The sequence below is a fragment of the Scyliorhinus torazame genome, chromosome 9, assembly GCF_047496885.1.
Source record: "Scyliorhinus torazame isolate Kashiwa2021f chromosome 9, sScyTor2.1, whole genome shotgun sequence".
NCBI classification, from domain to species: Eukaryota; Metazoa; Chordata; class Chondrichthyes; order Carcharhiniformes; family Scyliorhinidae; genus Scyliorhinus; species Scyliorhinus torazame.
The window spans coordinates 53,844,509-53,863,557 of NC_092715.1; the positions used below are offsets into that span (position 1 = coordinate 53,844,509).

General features: G+C 51.5%; 1 protein-coding gene across 25 annotated transcripts in view; it reads right to left on the minus strand.

Annotated features, from left to right (window-relative positions):
• LOC140429207 (sorbin and SH3 domain-containing protein 2-like) overlaps positions 1-19,049 on the minus strand; it is a 1,121,994-nt gene that overhangs the window by 206,576 nt on the left and 896,369 nt on the right. For all 25 annotated transcript variants that reach the window (XM_072515915.1, XM_072515921.1, XM_072515920.1 and 22 more), the window contains one exon: positions 7,086-7,135. In XM_072515915.1, coding sequence (XP_072372016.1) covers positions 7,086-7,135 — 50 coding nt within the window. The remainder of the gene's footprint in view (positions 1-7,085; positions 7,136-19,049) is intronic.

A 19,049-nucleotide genomic window follows, 5' to 3' on the forward strand; every position in this document is an offset into this window, starting at 1 on the left:
GAATTGCCATTTTGGCTGTCTCGGGCAATTCACTGGCCCGCGCTGCGCAAAATGCGATTGTGCCGATCTGTGCGGGAGGGCGTCGGACCGGCGTGGCGGGAAAATTTGGCGACACAGGCGATTCTCTGAAACTGCGCGGGAGCAGAGAATCGCGCCCAATGTCTTTGATTCTCTGAAAGCTTCAAATTGTCTACGAATTGCCTTTTAAATGACTTTCAAATTGTAATCAATAGAAGACAAATAAAACAACTCCTATTGGCACCAGAAAAGTTATAACTTAAATTTCTGCTGAGTTCCAGTAATCGCAAAGTGCTGCTGGTAAGCGAATAGTAGGAATACTATAAATTCCTTCAACTATACGCAGTCGAATACTAGAAATCTTGGGCGAGATTCTCCGACCCCCCCGCCGGGTCGGAGAATCGCCGGGGGCTGTCGTGAACCCCGCCCCTGCCGGTTGCCGAATTCTCCGGCACCAGATATTCGGCGGGGGCGGGAATCACGTCGCGCCGGTTGGCGGGCCCTCCCCCCGCAATTCTCCGGCCCGGATGGGCCGCAGTCCCACCGCTAAAATGCCTGTCCCGCCGGCGTAGATTAAACCACCTACCTTACCGGCGGGACAAGGCGGCATGAGCGGGCTCCGGGGTCCTGGGGGGGGGGTGCGGGGCGATCTGACCCCGGGGGGTGCCCCCACGGTGGCCTGGCCTGCGATTGGGGCGCACCGATCCGCGGGCAGGCCTGTGCCGTGGGGGCACTCTTTCCCTTCCGCCTTCGCCAAGGTCTCCACGGTCTCCACCATGGCGGAGGCAGAAGAGACTCCCTCCAATGCGCATGCGCGGGAATGCCGTCAGCGGCCGCTGACGCTCCCGCGCATACGCCGCCCGGAGATGTCATTTCCGTGCCAGCTGGCGGGGCACCAAAGGCCTTTTCCGCCAGCTGGCGGGGCTGAAATTCGTCCGGCGCCGACCTAGCCCCTTAAGGTTGGGGCTCGGCCCCCAAAGATGCGGATTTGAGGACCTGGAGAATAGGTCGAGGAGGAAGAATCTTCGGATTCTGGGTCTCCCTGAAGGAGTGGAGGGGCCCGATGCCGGGGCATATATGGGCACGATGCTCAATTCGCTGATGGGCGTGGGAGCTTTCCCGAGGCCCCTGGAGCTGGATGGGGCTCATCGGGTCCTGGCAAGGAGACCCAAAGCCAACGAGCCGCCAAAGGCTGTAGTGGTGAGGTTCCAGCGCTTTATGGGCAGAGAGTGTGTCCTGAGAAGGGCCAAAAAAGAACGGAGTAGCAGGTGGGAGTACACAGAGATCCGAATCTACCAGGACTGGAGTGCGGAGGTGGCTAAGAAAAGGGATGGTTTTAACCGGGCTAAGGCGGTTCTCCATCGGAAGGGGGTGAAGTTCGAGATGCTGCAGCCAGCGCGATTGTGGGTCACGTTCCAAGATCGGCACCACTATTTTGAGACGCCTGATGAGGCATGGAACTTTATCCAGTCTGAAAAGTTGGACTCAAACTGAGGGATTGTCGTGGGGGGTGTTTACTGCGTTTGGGGAATGTTCTTTTTGTTTGAGCGCTGGGTGGGGATGGGTGAATGGATTTGATGTGGGGGCTGTGGGAGAGTGTGGGTGTCGGTGTTGGAGGGGCAGGGCACCACGGAGGAAGAGGGGGGGGTGGAGGCCCGGGAATGGGGAGTTGGGGTAGGGCCGCAAAAAAGGAGCTGCGCCAGAGGGGGCGGGGCCGGCTCAGACGGAGAGCGCGAGCTTTTTCCCGCGTTAGGGAAGGATGGGGGCAGGGCTGGGGGGGGGGGGGGGGGGGGGGGGGGGAAGGGCTGTGCTGGAGAAGAGCGCACACTGATTGCCCATGGGTGGGGGGATTCTCACACTGGGGGGTCGATGGAATGGCGGGAGAGGCCGGGGTCAGCAGGAGTCAGCTGACTTACGGGAGTGTCATGGGGGGAGCAAAATGGCGAGATGAGGATCTAGCGGCGGGGGGGGGGGGGGGGGTGAAGAACTGGGTTGCTGCTGCATTGGCCAAAGGGGAGCTGGAAGTAGGTGAGGTAGTCGGGGCGGGGGTCCGCCGCCTGGGGGACTGGAGGGTGCGGGAGGCGCAGGCACGTGGCTGGCCTAGAAAAGGAGATGGCTAGTCGGCAGAGGGGGGGGGGGGGGGGAGATGGGGGCGCGAGTAGCCCCCTGATCCGGCTGATAACTTGGAATGTGAGGGGCCTGAACGGGCCAGTCAAGAGGGCCCGGGTGTTCGCGCACTTGAAGGGACTGAAGGCAGACGTGGTTATGCTCCAGGAGACGCATCTGAAGGTGGCAGATCAGGTTAGGCTGAGAAAGGGATGGGTAGGGCAGGTCTTTCATTCAGGGCTGGATGCGAAGAACAGAGGGGTTGCAATACTGGTGGGGAAGCTGGTGTCGTTCGAGGCACTGAATATTGTAGTGGATAATGGAGGTCGATATGTGATGGTGAGTGGTAGGTTGCAGGGGGTGCGGGTGGTACTGGTGAACGCATATGCCCCGCATTGGGATGATGCCGGATTTATGAAACGCGTGCTGGGTCGGATTCCAGATCTGGAGGTAGGGAGCTTAATAATGGGGCGGGGTGGGTGGGGACCACACTTTAACACGGTGCTGGACCCAGCACTGGACCGTTCTAAGTCCAGGACGGGTAAGAGGCCGGCTGCGGCCAAGGTGCTCAGGGGGTTTATGGACCAGATAGGGGGAGTGGATCCATGGAGGTTTGCCAGGCCGCTGGCCAGGGAATTTTCATTTTTTCCCCACGTCCATAGAGCCTACTCCCGGATAGATTTTTTCATCTTGAGTAGGGCGCTAATCCCGAAAGTGGAGGGAACGGAATATTCGTCCATAGCCATCTCGGACCACGCCCGCATTGGGTGGAGCTGGAGTTGGGGGAGGAGAGGGACCAGCGCCCGCTGTGGTGCCTCGATATGGGACTGTTGGCGGATGAGGAGGTATGCGGGCGGGTGTGGGGGTGCATTGAAAGATACTTGGAGGCCAACGACAGCGGGGAGTTGCAGGTGGGGGTAGTCTGGGAGGCGTTGACGGCGGTGGTCAGGGGAGAGCTAATCTCCATTAGGGCCCACAGGGAGAAGAGAGAGAGGAGGGAGAGGGAGAGGTTGGTGGGGGAGATTCCAAAGGTAGACAGGAGTTATGCAGAGGCCCCCCAAGGAGGGGCTACTGAGGGAGCGACGGAACCTCCAGACGGAATTCGACCTGATGACCATGGGGGAAGCAGAGGCACAGTGGAGGAAAGCGCAAGGGGCGGTTTATGAGTATGGGGGGAAGGCGAGTCGGATGCTGGCACATCAGCTTCGTAAGAGGGAGGCTGCGAGGGAGATTAGTGGAGTTTGGGACAGAGGGGGGAATACGGTGCGGAGTGCGGTGAGAATAAACAAGGTATTTAGGGACTTCTATGGGGATCTGTACAGGTCTGAGCCCCCAGCGGGGGAGGAAGGGATGCGACGATTCCTGGATCAGCTGAGGTTCCCGAGGGTGGAGGAGGAGCAGGTGGCTGGTTTGGGGGCGCCGATTGGGCTGGAGGAGCTGGTTAAAGGATAGGGGAGCATGCAGGCAGGGAAGACCCCGAGGCCGGATGGGTTCCCGGTTGAATTTTACAGGAAATATGTGGACCTGCTGGGCCCGTTGCTAGTGAGGACTTTTAATAAGGCGAGGGAGGAGGGGACCTTGCCCCCGACAATGTCCAGGGCGCTGATTTCTTTGATTTTGAAGTGGGACAAGGATCCATTGCAATGTGGGTCGTATAGACCGATCTCACTCCTCAATGTTGATGCTAAGTTGCTGGCGAAAGTGCTGGCTACGAGAATTGAGGACTGTGTCCCGGGGGTGATTCATGAGGACCAGACGGGATTTGTGAAGGGTAGGCAGCTGAATACTAATGTGCGGAGCCTCCTCAATGTGATTATGATGCCCTCGGTGGAGGTAGTGGCAGCTATGGACGCGAAGAAGGCCTTTGATCGGGTGGAGTGGGAGTATCTTTGGGAAGTGTTGCGGAGGTTTGGATTCGGGAGGGGTTCATCAGTTGGGTCAGGCTGCTATATAGAGCCCCTGTGGCGAGTGTGGCTACGAACCGGCAGAGGTTGGAGTACTTTTGGCTGTACCGGGGGACGAGGCAGGGGTGTCTTATCCCCCTTGTTTGCACTGGCAATTGAGCCGCTGGCCATGGCACTGAGGGAGTCCAGGAAATGGAGGGGGTTGGATCGGGGGGGGAGGAACACCGGGTGTCGCTTTATGCCCATGACCTGTTGTTGTATGTTGTGGATCCAGTGGAGGGATGGCGGAGGTCATGCGGATCCTTAGGGAGTTTGGGGACTTTTCGGGGTATAAACACAACGTAGGGAAGAGTGAGCTCTTTGTGGTGCATTCAGGGGACCAGGGAAGGGGGGGAAAGGAGCTTTCGGTACCTGGGCATCCAAGTAGCTAGGAGTTGGGGGGCCCTGCACAAGCTCAATTTGACGCAGTTGGTGAAGCAGCTGGAGGAGGATTTTAAAAGATGGGATACGCTGCCACTCTCACTGGCGGGTAGGGTGCAGTCGGTAAAAATGACGGTCTTTCCGAAGTTCCTCTTTGTGTTCCAGTGCCTTCCCATTTTGATCCCCAAGGCCTTTTTCAAACGGGTAAGCAGGAGCATCATGGGATTTGTGTGGGCGAATAAGACCCCGAGGGTGAAGAGGGTGTTTCTGGAGTGTAGCAGGGACAGGGGGGGGGCTGGCGCTGCCGAATCTATGTGGCTATTATTGGGCAGCCAATGTGGCGATGATCCGTAAGCGGGTAATGGAGGGAGAGGGGGCGGCGGCGTGGAAGAGGCTAGAGATGGTGTCCTGTGTGGGCATGAGCCTGAGGGCGGTGGTGATGGCACCGCTGCCGCTCTCGCCGACAAGGTACACCACGAGTCTGGTGGTGGCGGCGACGCTGAAGATCTGGGGGCAGTGGAGGCGACACAGGGGCGAGGTGGGAGCCTCGGTTTGGTCCCCGATTCGGGAGAATCATCGGTTCGTCCCGGGAAGGATTGATAGGGGGTTTCGGAGCTGGCATCGGGCAGGGATTAGAAGAATGGGGGACCTGTTTATCGATGGGACGTTTGAGAGCCTAGGGGCGCTGGAGGAGAAGTTTGGGCTACCCCCGGGAAATGCTTTCAGGTACATGCAAGTGCGGGCGTTTGTGAGGCGGCAGGTGAGGGAATTCCCGCTGCTTCCAGCACGTAGGTTTCAGGACAGGGTGATTTTGGGTGTATGGGTTGGAGAAGGCAAGGTTTCGGCGATTTACCAGGAGCTGCAGGAAGAGGAGGAGGCCTCGGTGGAGGAATTAATCAAGCTGGAGAGGATAAAGTTTGCCTTGCGAGGGCCTGTGCAAGGGTTTTCCAGGCGGTGACAACCGTTCCTAGACTATCTCGCGGAGCGTTAGGAGGAGGTCAGCAGCAGCAGCCCAGGGGCAGGGGGGCGGGGGGGGGGGGGCGGCGTTCTTTTGGGGTGGCGTTTGGGTTAAGGTGGGAGGTTTCCCTATTTGTGTTTTCTACTGTTATATGCGGAGTTATTGTATTTGGGGGAAATCCAATGTATAATTTCTGCTTGTTGTGTTTTTGTTTCTTTTTCTTGTTTTGGGCGGGGGGGGGGGGGGTTTGTTGAAAATTTATTGAAAAATTTGAATAAATATATTTTCCAAAAAAAAAAGACAATGTTTTTTCTCACATTGCATTTGCTTCTTTTGCAAGTCACTTTAAACCTGTGTCCTCTCGTTCTTGATCCTTTTACAAACGGAAACAGCTTCCCCCCATATACTCTGTCCAGCACCCTCATAATTTTGAACATCTCTATCAAATCTTCTCTTAACTTTCTTCTCCCCGCGGAGATCAGTCCCAACCTCTCCAATCTCTCCTCATAACTGAAGTCTCTCATCTCTGGAACCATTCTTCAGGGTACTGGTGAACTTTAGCGAGATCGAGTCCTGTGTGCAGTTTAGTGTCGTTAAGAAAGTTCACTCGACTGATACCTGGGGATGAGGAGAGGGGTCAGAGGTTGGTGGTGTTATCTCATGAGGAAAGATTGGCCAGGCTGGGCCTGTATTCACTGGAGCTAAGATGGTTGGGAGGCGATGTAATTGAAGCATATAAAGATCCTGAGGGGATTTGATAGGGTTAGATGGTGAAAGGATTTCTCCCCGTGGGAGAGACTAGAACCAGTTGACACTGTTTGAAAATAAGGGGTCTCCCATTCAAAACGGAGATGAGAAGAATTTTGTTATCTCGAGGGGGTCTTGAATTTTAGTAACTCCCTTCCCCAGAGGGTGGTGGAGGCAGATTAATGAAATATACTGAAGCAGAGGTAGATAGATTATTGACTGACAAGGGGGTCGAAGGTTATCGGGGGGAGGTTGCAGGCAGAATATGGAGGTGAGGCCACAGTCAGATCAGCCACGATCTCATTGAATGTCAGGGCAGGTTTGAGGGAACAAATGGCCTACTCCTGCTCCGAATCCATATGTTTGTAGGTATGTTTGCCGACAAGGCAGGTTTTTATTGTAAGAAACAAATGATGAACAAGAGATCATTATATAAATGTAGGCATTGAACCTCTCCACTGCGAGACAAACAAAGCAATATCCTTGGCGCATGCTACAGCCTCTCCTGCCAATAGCCTTTGTTTCCAAAGAAGTAACGGTTCACCCCACTTTACCTCACAAATAAAATTGATTTATTACTTTTAAATCCTGGATTACATTAACGAGTCCAACAAGCAACATTACATATATAATAACAAGACATTATTGTGAGAGTCTCGGTCGAAAGATTTAACTCTGGTCCAATAACAAACTGTGCCACATACTGACCTAACAAAGAAATCGCTAACAAATAAATCAAGCTAAAAGTTACTCCCGTTAAATGAGTAGACAGAGTTGACTGAAATATCTCAGTGGAAATCGTTCCCCATTCCCAAAAGGCAACTATTAAATGTTGAGTTACATGATCCAAACCTTATCTGCCAAAAACTGAAATTAGGGATCACAGCCACTGAAAAACAAAATGGAGCAAAATAGCATCAATTAGCACGTACCTGGAAGGTCTCTCCAACTGCCTGTCTATTGAAGTACTGTAAAAGGAGGCCTGTAAGGAAAGAGAATTGGATAAATATTTGAAAATAATTTCTGTAGGGCTCTAGAGAAAGAGCAGGCGAGCAGGACTAATTAGATGTCTCAAACATTATGGCCCAAATGGCCTCCTTCTGAATAATATCATTCTACAAAGGAGACTTTAACATGTATAATTTCCCAGCCTCTGCTCTTTCCCTTTGTGCTGCTGTCAATACCAAAGGAACTTAACCTTAAGCAAAGAAAGAAAAATACTTTACACAATGAAATTGTGCATAACCTTCATCTGTGTTGCCCCATATCTGTGTTGCCAACCGCCCCCCATGAATTAGGATTTGCATTTGCTCATTTACATTTTGTGTAAATTGTGTCTACGTGCGAGCTGGCAGCCTAAGCTCACTGCAAATATATAGAGGTTATCCTTTAAATTAGGATCTGTTCTTTGACTGGGTGAGACTGTCCCTGCAAAACTAGGAGGTCAGAGTACTTGCAAAGTACATATGAGATTAACATCTTGTTCCATTCCAGGACCGTGAATATTTCTTTGCCAGGGGAAGATGGACTGCAGGCTTGATCCCATTAATGTTAGACAACTGATTTATCCTCTGCTATGTGCTGTTCAGGAATAAAAGCGTCTCATCAGAAGACAGCTTCAATTCAACAATGACCTTATCAGAGCTGTCAAAACAACCAGTCAAGTGCAAACAATAAAAAAGGATTTTTTGAACAACAGCAAGAATTTAATATGATGGAGTTGCTCCAACAGCAATGGGTCCACAATACTTGGTGCAAAATGCAGAACGGTCTCTTTTTAAATATGGGTGCGTCTTTTTGTAGGATTCCCAGGTCACAACTTGGACGCTTCTGCATATCTGAAACCCAAGACCAGGTCTCCCCGAATGGACCATCAGGAAACCCAAACCTTCCCTTCTGTACTGCAGAATATAAAGAATACTCACCTGTCTGCCAACCAACGCTGCCTTTAAGTGAGTCTTAACATTGAATCAATACAAAAACTTAGTAAGAACACAGAGTAATGGTGTACAATTTTGGGCTGCGTTCTATTGGAATGATGTTTAGTCAACAGAGAGGAAAGAGTACAGACTAACAACAATGCTGACTGATATGAGAAAATGCAAACGTGAAGATTCAAGGAATTGCCGCTCTTTTCGTCACAGCTGATTTCAATTATGAAGTAGTAGGTTTAAAACTTTTGAATTATTGAGGAGTCCAGAATGAGGAGCCACAGATAGAAGATTAAATATGAAGATTTAGGACAAATAACAAGAGAACATTTTTAAAAATCAAAATAGATTTATGAGGCTGTGGAATCTATTATTGGAGTAATGATTGAAGTGGAGATCAAGTTAAAGCCTTTAGCAGGCCTATGGGGAAGTGCAAGTCTAACAAAGCATTGGCCATAAGATCCAGCCCACTGCAGCACAGGAGGCCAGTGCCAGTTCTTTGATATAACTAACCTGCTCCTTCCCCACAGCCCCCCAAATATTTCCTTTTAAAGTCATTCCACATCATAACAGGATGGGTTGGAACGTCTTTCACTCTTATAGGCCTTTTGATTAATAATAGCCTGGCATAAACTGACTGCTTTTCCCTTATTCGTTGCTAAATTTCTCCCCTTTGCCTCTCAGGTGAACATCATTTCACATTCAACCTTATTATTTCAGATCAATTTTAATTAAACTGTTACCTCAGTCAAAGGAATAGGAACATCACAGATACAGATCACAAGGTATACATGGATGGAGAAAGTCCTTCACCTCGTTTGATTTCATCCTTCCGGAAAACTAATCCAACCATTAACCCATGCGGGTTATCTCACAGCCGCAGGTTGATCAACCTTCCCCACAATAAGATGGTGATTACCCTGGAGCAAAGAATATGTCATAACGTCTTCTCTAAATGTATGCTTCATACCTGCCCTTCACCCCACCCCCACCCTTCATAGCCCCCCTCATCCCTCTCCCCTTTCATGGGCAGGGCGCTCCTTTGCTTCCGGGGCTGGGATGGCTACCATTATCAAGGATAATTCATTTAAATAATAGGAGTACCAAAGTGGAATGTCAAAGACACCTCTGGGTGCCCAGGTGTCATTGGCAGGGTGGCATCTTGTGTGTCAGGGTATCACCCTACCCAGAGCCCAGCCACCCCGCTTGCCTGGGGTCTCTGAGGCGAAGGAATTTGATCCCTGATTTGGGTAGATCAGGAAAGTACATATTAAAGTGAGACTAGCTGCTCACTTTAACATGCAAATTTGCTAAATACGGATCACGATGTCTCAGGAGATCCCGTTAAATCTCATGATGCACAACGCGGACGTTCGGTTTCGCCCCTAGTCATCTTTATGAGCTTTGGGGAGTTTCTCCCTGGTCTAGCCCACACTTGAAAATTTGTTCAGCAATGGGGAGCTGAACTCGCCACCGCGACCGGTTCCTCAGAAGTCAGGGTTGCCATTTCGAAAGGGTGCCCCAATCTCAAAGTGAGCTTGAGGGTCCCCCAAAACCCCACCCACAGGCAATGCCACCCTCCGCAAACATGGGCATCACCCCACATACCCAAGTGAGGACATTCTGCTGTGGGGTTGCTGAGAGCGCCCTCTTTTCAGGCCTCCCCATGCCCCTTTTTGCCCCCCCGCCCCATTTCAGGACCCCCACAATTCATCCCCCAACCTATAGGAGGTCCCTTCATACCTGCCCTTCACCCCCCCCCCCCCACCTTTCATATCCCCTTTCAAGGGCATATGACCCCTCAGGCCCTGCCCTTGGCAGGACCACCCTGGCACTTGGGCATTGCCACCCAGGTAGCTTGGCAGTGTTCAGTCAGCCTGGAAGTGTCAGCATGGTACTGCCCAGGTGCCCGAGTTCCAGAGGGAGAGTCAGGGTGCCACAATGCACAATCCCTGACCACCCAAGGGTCTCCAATGGCCCAGATGATCCCAGGTGCCATTTCGTCTGGTCCACATTTGTGCGGACTAGGGCTAACGGCACCATGGCGAGGTCTCAAAGGCATTTGTTCCAAGGCCTCAGGAGAATTGAGAGCCGACATATTTAAAAGAGCCTAATGGCTCATTTAAATATGTATATCTGGATTTCGCCAGGCGAGATTTCGCAAGGTTTAATGGCCTTGTCGCATCATTGAGTCTAGCGCGCCAAGGCCATTTGATCACGCCCCTGGATTCTTAACTCATAGCACATATAATTCCAAGGAAAGTCTATGCCAGTTTTCTCAATTCATCACTGGCGTGAATCAGGTACTTCACAACTGGACTCTGGGTTCTTAGTGCTGGTAAAATCAGACTCGATCAATTTTGCTTCATAGGGAAAAAAAGAAACAGGTGGGCTCTACATTTGAGAGAAAAAGTATCAAATGTTCCAAAAAGATGTTGCAACCCACCCTGCGGGGGTGGGGGGAGGGTGTTAGGAGGTAGAGAACGGGGCTAGAATCCAGCTGTTGGCAGTATTCAAAATGGAAGCACAATTTCCATGATAATTTCCTTCAACCTCATGCCACTGAACTGTGTGAAAAGGTAAGGAGTGTGCAGAAATTACCACTTCAGATTTAGATGAAAGCATGAGAATTAAACCCTTTATCGGGCGCGATTGTCCGAAATGGAGACTAAGTGTTCGCGCTGTCGTGAACGCCGCCGCGTTTCACGACGGGGCGAACCGGGCGCGGGGACTACCGATTCTGCTGGAGCAGTTCACGCCGCTCCAGCCTCCCTTCCCGGCAGCAACCTGCGCATGCGCAGTTGGGCCGCGTCAACCCGCGCATGTGCGGGGCACTTCTTCAGCGCGCTGGCCCCGACGCAACATGGCGTGGGGGTTCAGGGGCCGGCCGCGCAACAAAGTAGGCCCGGGGGGGGGGGGGCGGCCTGCCGATCGGTGGGCCCCGATCGCGGGCCAGACCCCATCGGAGGCCACCCCCACCGGTGAAGGAGCGCTTTTCGCCGCCCCACAGGCCGCCCCCCGACCCATCGCGCAGAAGCGGCAGAGTCCCGCCGGCGCCGTTCACCCCTGCTCACAGCCGGCGGGACTCTGCCGCTTCCGCGCGGCCGCTCGGCCCATCCGGGCTGGAGAATCGGCAGCCCGACGGCGGACAGTGGCGCCGCGCCAAATGGCGCTGATTCTCCGCACCTCGGAGAATCGCGCGCCGGTGTCAGGGTGCGGTTGCGTCAATTCTCCGGGCTGGCGCAGGGCTGGGAGAATCACGCCCATGGCGTCAAAAGAAAAACAGCAGTTTCCCAGCATGTCAAAAAATGAGGCCTGTGACTTCACTCCTCGCAGTACAGCAAATTAAAGAGGTTGGCATGTGAGGTTGCAAACTAAGGTCAACAAATAACAAATGATCTTACAATCTTGATGATGATGTACATTCAGCGTAAGTTCACTGAAAGGTAACATTTGATCATTTATCCTTTTAAGTCTTTTGTATTTTATTTCCAGATACAGAATGGCTTATCGGAAAGGCCTTGCATTTTAATGTATCAGCATCCGGGCGGCCCACAGCCAATTAACTATTTTTGAATTTTAATCATTACAGTTGGTAAAAAATGCAGCAGCTAATTCGTACAATGCAACATCACACAAACAGCAACACGATAAATAACCAGAAAATATGATTTAGTGATGTTTACTGAGGGAGAAATGTCAATCAGCACATTGGGAAAACTCTTTCCTCGTATTCAAATAGTGCCATAGAGTTTATTACGCCCATCTCGTAGGAGAGGTTTTGTTTAACATCTCGTCTGAAAGATGGCGGGCTAGATTTTCCGGCCTGGGACGCACGGAATGCGTTCCACGATGAGATGTTGAATCGGGCGTTGGAGGGAGAATCGGGATCGGCGCCAATCCGAACACAATGTGTGCGATTGGGATGCACATAGTGCTTGGAAAGCACTTCTCTTTGATGTGGTCAGTGTTTGTAAACATTGGGGTTTCCCCAAGTCATTGAACCGTAAAGGGAAATGAATGGATCAAAGCTGCAGTTGGTATGTGGAAGGTGTGAATCACAGTCCACTACGAGAAAGTTATTAATGGCTTGCAGATACTGGACCAGATGTTTTCCTTCCAGGAAAGGACACATGGAGCTTCTAAGTGTTACAGCTGTAATTATTTTCACAACCATGCCTGGGCTGCTCTCTAGCTTCCACACAGGGGTCCCTTTAGTCAGGGGACCTCTGTGGGGAAGTCTTCCTATTACGGGGAGACCCTGTGAGAGGTCCCACTATTACAGGGGTCCCTGTGGGGAGTCCTCCTATTACAAGAGTCCCTGAAGGGGTACTCCTATTACAGGGGTCCCTGTAGGGGGTCTCTGTATTACAGAGGTCCTTGGTGGGGGAAGGGGGGGGGGGGGCGGGTTGGGTCCCCCGTCACCCACCCCGGTACTTGGGGATGGGGGGTCATCAAGCCATCCAGGGGTGGGGGGCTGCTGTGTGGTGTGGGTGGGTTCGAGTCTGCTTTGAAGTGTGGGGGGAGGACTGGCCGTGGGACCTCACTATCGGGCTGCCCACTTTAGATGACGCCATGCCATGCATATATTTGGGACCCTGGAGACCCTGGAACTGTGAAGCAACTGTGCTAACCACAGTTACAGATTGACACCAACAGCAGCGTGACACTCAAAAGACAAGTCGAACACAATAGTATAACACATAATTGTGAACAATGCTGCAAAAGATTCTGTGGTAAACAGCGAAAGCTTTCTAATGAAATGATTAATGATGCCAATTAACCTTTAACATAATATTAGCTCAATGTTCCCCACTGTCTGGTTGTGGCAAACTGTTCAAGTCAGCTTTTGTTTCACCCAACATTCAGCAATTTTGCACAATTAGTGAATGGACATCTCTCGTCTTTGAACTTGCTTTACTTTAGTATGCAGAAAGAAACTTTATTACATTTCAATTCACGACAATAAATCTAATTAACTCAAAATTAAAATTGAGTGCTACATTCTTGTTGTCCCAGAATAAATAAATTACTGTCACTCGGCTCTGGATTCTTAATTTACTTCTGGCACTGCCTGCAATGTACATAAAGAGAATGGGTCAAAGGATTTCCCGTGTACTAAAATGCCGTGATTTAACAATGGAGTCACGTAATTGAAGTATCACATGAGACACTCTAGTGTGAGACAGTAAGAGAATAGAGGAGTTGTCAGTCACAGGAAAAATTCATTGGGTCTAAAAAAAATCCATCCTCTCATTGATCCCCACTAACATTTATATATTGATGTGACTGAATCCCTAAAGCTTCAAAATTGAGTGGACAGGATGATGAAATGGAGGACAACAGGTCTGATTTGTTCTTGATTCGACTTGCAACACTAGGGTGGCACAGTCGCTGGCAGTGCTGCCTCACAGTGCCAGGGACACAGGTTCAATTCTGGCCTCAGATGACAGTATAGAGTTTGCACATTCTCTCCATGTCTACGTGGGTTTCCTCCCACAGTCACAAAGATGTGCAGGTTAGGTGGGTTGGCCACGCTGAATTGCCCCCTCGTGTCCAGAGGGGTGCAGGTTAGGTTTAGATTTAGGTTAAGAGGTTATTGGGATCGGGCGGGGAAGTGGGTTAGGGTGGAGTGCTCTTTCAGGTGGTCAGTGCAGACTCGATGGGCCGAATGGCCTCCCTTCTGCACTGTAAGGATTCTACGACACACGGACCAACTGACTTTCTCTGGAATGTGCAGGAGAAGGAAGAAAAAGCAAACCCGTTTTACGCACCTCCTAACAGCTGGCCGAACACCAGCATTCTGAACAACAATCTCTGTTAAGAATTGGAAAGAAGTGTGCCAGCCTGGGGATGGGGGGGGGGGGCTTCCTTCCATATGCAAACAGAATCACAGTCCTGCCCACCCAATAAACATTCCAATAAGGGAGGGTCTTCGCATTTTCCTTCTCCCTCACGCCCTCAATTACATAATACCCTAAATGACAAATGGAGAAGTGAAACGTCAGAGAGACCGTCAGGAATGCCGTCAGCGGCCGCTAACGCTCCCACGCATGCGCCGGCCGGAGATGTCATTTCCGCGCCAGCTGGCGGGGCGGAAATTAATCCGGCGTGGGCCTAGCCCCTTAAGGTTGGGGCTCGGCCCCCCAAGATGCGGAGTATTCCACACCTTTGGGGCGGCGCGATGCCCGACTGATTTGCGCCGTTTTGGGCGCCAGTCGGCGGACATCGCGCCGATACCGGAGAATTTCGCCCCAGGTGAGCCGACAGGAAAATGGAGTTTATGCCAAAGATCAGCTATGATCTTACAGAGCAGGTCCAATGGGCCATGTAATTCACTCCTCCTCCTGTTCCTTATGTTCTTAAACAGTTTGTTACTATCGAGCAAGACCAAGGTTTCCTAGGGGGCGATTCTCCGAGCCCCACGCCAGACCGGAGAATCACCTCAACCGCGCCACGAAGCCGGCGCGCGATTCTCCGAGGTGCGGAGAATCGGCCCCGGCACGTTTGCAGTGCCGCGGGCCGCTGGAATCGGCGGGGCCGCCGATTCTCCAGGCCGGATGGGCCGTTCACCCCTGGTCGCTGCCGGCGGGAACTCTGCGCAAAGTATCGGGGGGGGGGGGGGGGGGGGGGGGGCTGTGGGGCGGGGAAAATCGATCCTTCACCGCGAAGGGGTGGGGGGGGGAAGGGGATAGTCTGCCCTAGTGCAGGCTTTTCCTCAGGCAATTCTGACCCTGGTAGGTCATTGACTGGCAGGACACAATCAATTGTGGCAGCTTTTCCCTCCCTTTTCCAATCAAACTCCTTGTTGGATTGTAATACAGTGGGCGCGATTCTCCGCTCCCGCGCCGGTTTGGAGAATCGCCAAATTTTCCCGCCACGCCGGTCCGACACCCTACAGCGATTCACGGGAGCGGCCAGATCGGCACAATCGCGTTTTGCACGGCGCGGTCCAGTGAATCGCCCGAGACAGCCAAAATGGCGATTCACCGGTACCTCTGCGATTCTCAGTGCCGGATGGGCCAAGCGGCCTGCCCAAACCGGCGGGTTCCCCCCGGCACCGTCCACACCTGGTCACTGCCGGCGGGAACAGCGCGGGAACGCTGGGGGGGGGCGGCCTGCGAGGGGTGGGCCTCAAATGGGGTCTGGCCCGCGATCGGTGCCCACCAATCGTCGGCCCGTCCTCTCTGAAGGAGGACCTCCTTTCTTCCGCAGCTCCGCAAGATCCGTCTGACATCTTCTTGCGGGGCAGACTCGGGGAGGACGGCAACGACGCATACGCGGGTTGGCGCCGGCCAACCCGCGCATGCGCGGGTGACGCCAGTTATGTGGCGCCGGCCACGTCATGTATGCGGTGCCGCCTTTACGCTGCGCCAAGGCCTGGTGCGCGTAAACGACGCGGCGCTGCTCCTAGCCCATTTTCGGGCCCTGAATCGGTCGGGACAGGGGCCGTTTCGCGCTATCATGAACCTCGACGGCGTTCACGACGGCGCGAACACTCGGTCTCCATTTCGGAGAATCGCGCCCAGTATTTTGGATTCTCAACTGACAACAGGCTAACTACCGACAAAGGTTTCTTTTCAAAAGTATGTGCGGTACTGGTAACAGGCTGCAAAGACCCATAGGCCCGAAATAGAAACTGCCAAATGAGGCCCTGGCTGGAATCGATACTGGCCATCTGCAAGAGCACCCAAGTCAACACATAAACTCATTTTTGCTATATGGACTTTGTGATTACCCACTCACATTTACACAAAAGAACAATTCCAGACACAGATGATAAACTTTGCAACAGGACAAACAAAAGAGGCCATCGGACTCCATAATGGGCTAATAGCTGATCAGACAAGAGTGCTTCAGAGGGCAATGCATCTTGATTGAATCACCTTGGTCGACCAGGAGTATCCTGTTTATTCCCATTAACAAGTCGGAGTCTGGATGGGACAATAGAACTCAGGCAAGGCGTGGATGTATACCTATGACTCACTGCCAGGAGAACCGGTATAAAAGAAGGAACATTGGAACGGGTTTTCAGGGGAGTCCCCCAGGCACAACTATCGCAAGGTGGTACTTTGGGTTCCGGGCCCAGAGAAGATATCCACATCGGGTGAGAGGATACCCACATTGGGTGATCGGAGTCTGGCCAGCCTCCATCACTAAGTGTGGGTAATACCTCAAGCTCAGCTGCGAGTTTGAGTCACATTTTACGTGAGTGATAGAATTGTGAATATAATTGGGTTAAACCATGAACCTGTGTTTGTCCTTTATTCATCTCGCAAATAAGGGCATTTGGATGAAACGTTTTTGTAATAAACTGGTTGAAGTGCCTGATAATTGACTGTGTAGGAGTCAAAACGTTAAAGCATGAAAGGAGAGGGACAAGAGAGTTTTTTTAAGAAACAGTAGATATGAAATAAACAACGCTGTGGCTAAAATCTGAATGCTCTGTATATATAATTTGTCCAGATTGTACTCAAACCCAGGCCAGAAGTGAAAGAAAATGCAATGATTTAGGTCACTGCACCATCTAGATCTCCCTCAGACTGACCGCAATCAAGATTTTAGCTTAAGAAGTAAACAAAAGCAAGCTCGAGGAGAAATATATGGACAACTGATGTTGTCCGAAACAAAAATGGCATTTATATTGCACTCATCGCATCCTCAGGAGAACACAGCGTGGATCACAGCAATTAACTACTTCTTAAATGTAGGTGTTATGTTGATAGATGAACAGCCCATCTGTTTGCAGCAAAGTTGTACAAAGAGAATAAAATGAACAATTAATCCATCTTTATGGTTATGGGTGAGGGAATATACCCCGTTCTTCATCATGCAATGCCATACAACCTTTCATGTCCAATTCAGCAAGCTTTGTTCTATCTGTAGGATGGAGCAACCTTCTGTGTCTCAATTTTTAAAAAAATGTGCCCTCAAAGTGGTGGTGCACCTTCCTCCCAAAATAGTTTGAGACAACAGAGTGGTTCAAATCGTAGGTCATACCAAAACTATGGGTGCGATTAAACGGCCTCAACACGCCCGACTTGGGGACGCGACACGATTGTTAAAATCGTGTGAGAGTTCTCTGGTGATTTGAGACAATCAGGATACCTCGTGAGATCTAACGGGGTCTCGTGAGACTTCGTGATCTGGATCTCGCCCAGTGAGGGAGAGATCCAGATAAACATATTTAAATGAGCCATTAGGTACCCTGGGTCCGGACCCAGAGAAGATATCCACATTGAGTGATCATGAAGGATGGGGTGGTGAAAGGCAGGTATGAAGGGGCCTCCTCAAGGTTGGGGGTGCAGGGTAGGGGTCTTGAAAGGGGGAATAGCCCAAAAGGGGGGGGTGGGAAGGCCTGAAAAGGTGGTGGCCCACAGCAACCGCATAGCCAGGTGTCCTCACTTGGAGGGGTGGGGGGGGGGGGGGGGGGGGCAATGGGGCAATGCGCATGTGTCGGGGATGACATTGCCCAAGGACGGGGTCTGTGGCGGACCCTCAAGCTTAGAGGTTGGGGAACCCTTTCAAAATGGCTGCCAGATCTCCGCGGAGGCAGCCTCATCAGCGAGTTCAGCTCCCTAATGCTGAAAATGTTTTTCATTGTGGGCTAGACGGGGGAGAAATTCCCCAAGGCCCAAAAAAATGACTAAGGGTGTGTTTTAACTGAAATGAAACAGAGGGCATGATTTAGGGAAATTCCGGTCTCACGTTGGCGCACAGGTTTCCCGATGAGGGGTGCAGTCAACAGGAAATCTTGTTGACAGCGGCGAGACCAGTAGATCCCGCTGGTGGGCCACCGAAAATCACACGGCGGGGTGGTCGGTAAATACCGCCGGAGTCCCATGCCAATTGGGTTTAGGTGTTTCCTGGCGCTGCCAGCGGGACTCAGCTGCATTTCTGGGCCTCGGCGAGGAATGCCCCGCTGAAGCCGAACTTAATCCCATTTCCTGCACTAACAAGCGCCGCTTGCCAGTGCCGGCGGAGACCGCGGCACCATTTTTACATGGCGCCCCGATCTCTTAAACCCCCCCCAAACACCCCAACTCACCAATAAGAGGGTCATCGAGCCTCCCCGCCCCCGCACCACCTCATAAGGAAAGGGCACCCCCCTGGGCCTAATCCCTGGAATGGGCATGGTGCCACCTGGGCATTTTGGCACTGCCAACCTGGCAATGGAAATATGGGCAATTTGAATGGATTCATCTAAATGAGATCTGATCATGAAACTGAAAGAGCTTCCACCACCCTGGCTTTGGCAGTTTGATCAGCCGCTAATGGGTTCCTAGTTGTCCATGAAAATCAAGGTTGTGCTTTCTAGATTAATAGCCCAGGCCTCTGATTACTAGCCCTGTAAGGTAATCACTGCACTGCTGTGTTTGCAGGCTCAAATCCCAAAGTGAGGCTTGAATCACTGCTTTCCGAATCAAGAGGTAAGTCAACATGATTATTGTTGATAATTGTAATAGATGAAACACCTCTCGACCTCTTGGATAAGATCAAATGTAGGACCAAGCACGAGATGAGGTGCAATGCCTATTCTTGTCAACTTGGATCTTTTGTAGCCATGATGTAGAGATGCCGGTGCTGGACTGGAGTGAGCACGGTAAGAAGGCCTACAACACTAGGTTAAAGTCCAACAGGTTTATTTGGAATCACTAGCTTTCGGAGAGTGTAGCTCCTTCATCAGGTGAATGATGAAAGTATGGCACTCCTCAGTCCATCATTTAATAAATGGCGTCAACTCAATTATCTTGAACAGGTGAACATTTCTGCGAAAATTGGAGACAGAGAATGTCATACATATGCCCGAAGCATTTTTCCAGAAGCATTGGTAACTGCATTTCCTGAGCTGATAGAAATGACAAAAGGACCTCAGCCGCTGTGCAAATGCAATACCTTAATGACCTAAAGAGTGATAATGATGGTAAAACGATGATAAAAATGTGATGGGATAATACAGCATTT